Source organism: Eimeria mitis, genomic scaffold (genome assembly GCF_000499745.2).
Source record: "Eimeria mitis Houghton genomic scaffold, Emh_scaff2403, whole genome shotgun sequence".
NCBI lineage: Eukaryota > Apicomplexa > Conoidasida > Eucoccidiorida > Eimeriidae > Eimeria > Eimeria mitis.
The window spans coordinates 7,673-8,605 of NW_013570741.1; the positions used below are offsets into that span (position 1 = coordinate 7,673).

General features: G+C 60.6%; 1 protein-coding gene across 1 annotated transcript in view; it reads right to left on the bottom strand.

The window, feature by feature from the left end:
- Positions 1–901, bottom strand: part of EMH_0053290 (uncharacterized protein) — a gene marked incomplete at both ends in the record, with an annotated part of 1,177 nt that extends 276 nt beyond the window's left edge. Inside the window, 2 exons of the mRNA XM_013496987.1 lie at positions 201–731; positions 880–901. Of these exons, the coding sequence (XP_013352441.1) occupies positions 201–731; positions 880–901 (553 nt within the window). The remainder of the gene's footprint in view (positions 1–200; positions 732–879) is intronic.
- Between the last annotated feature and the right edge of the window lie 32 nt (positions 902–933).

Here is a 933-nt window from a genome sequence, read left to right on the forward strand (position 1 = left end):
ACTTTCCTGCTGGTCTTCTTCTGCTAGGAGACGACGCACAGTGTATGCACTTGTGCTGCTACTGCTGCTGCAGCTGCTGCTGCAGCTGCGGCTGCTGCAGCTGCTGCTGCAGCTGCGGCTGCTGCAGCAGCTGCTGCTGCAGTTGCTGCTGCTGCAGTTGCTGCTGCTGCAGTTGCTGCTGCTGCAAGTATCCCCCCTACAGCACGTTCGCTGCTGCAGCAGCTGCTGCTGCCTCTGCTGCTGCAGCAGGCGGCGTTGCTGCCTTCGTTGCTGCAGAACAGACGGCTGCTGCAGCCTGAGCTGCTGCTGCTTCTGCTGCTGCTGCTTCTGCTGCTGCTGCTGCTTCTGCTGCTGCTGCTGCTGCTGCTGCAGCTGCTGCAGCTGCTCCCTCAGACCGTTCTCAGAGCCGCAACGTCCCTCCTGCTGCGCAGCAGCAGCTGCTGCTGCTGCTGCTGCTACAGGCAACGCTGCAACTGCTGCTGCTTCTGCTGATGGTGCTGCAGCAGCAGCAGCAGCAACAGCAGCAGCAACAACACAGACAGAGCCACGCCTCGATGGAGATGCAGCTGCGGTGTCTGCGCAGCTGGAAGCCTGTAGAGGACAGTTTGCTGCTGCTGCTGCTGCTGCTGCTGTTGTTGTTGCTGCTGCTGTTTCTGCTGCTGCTGTTGCTGCTGCTGTTGCTGCATTTGCTGCTGCTGCTGCTGCTGCATCTGCAGCATCATCTCGTGCTGCTGCAGCAGCATTACGATTAACAACTGCTTCAGCTGGCAACCCAGCTTCTGCTGCTGCTGCTGCTGCTTCTGCTGCTGCTGCTTCGGTCTTGCAGTAGCAGCAGCAGCAGCAGCAGCAGCAGCAAGGGCCCCACAGCCGCTCTCTTACTTGCTGCCGCAGCGGGAGACATTTGCTGCAGCTGCTGCTGCTGCAGAAGTCTAC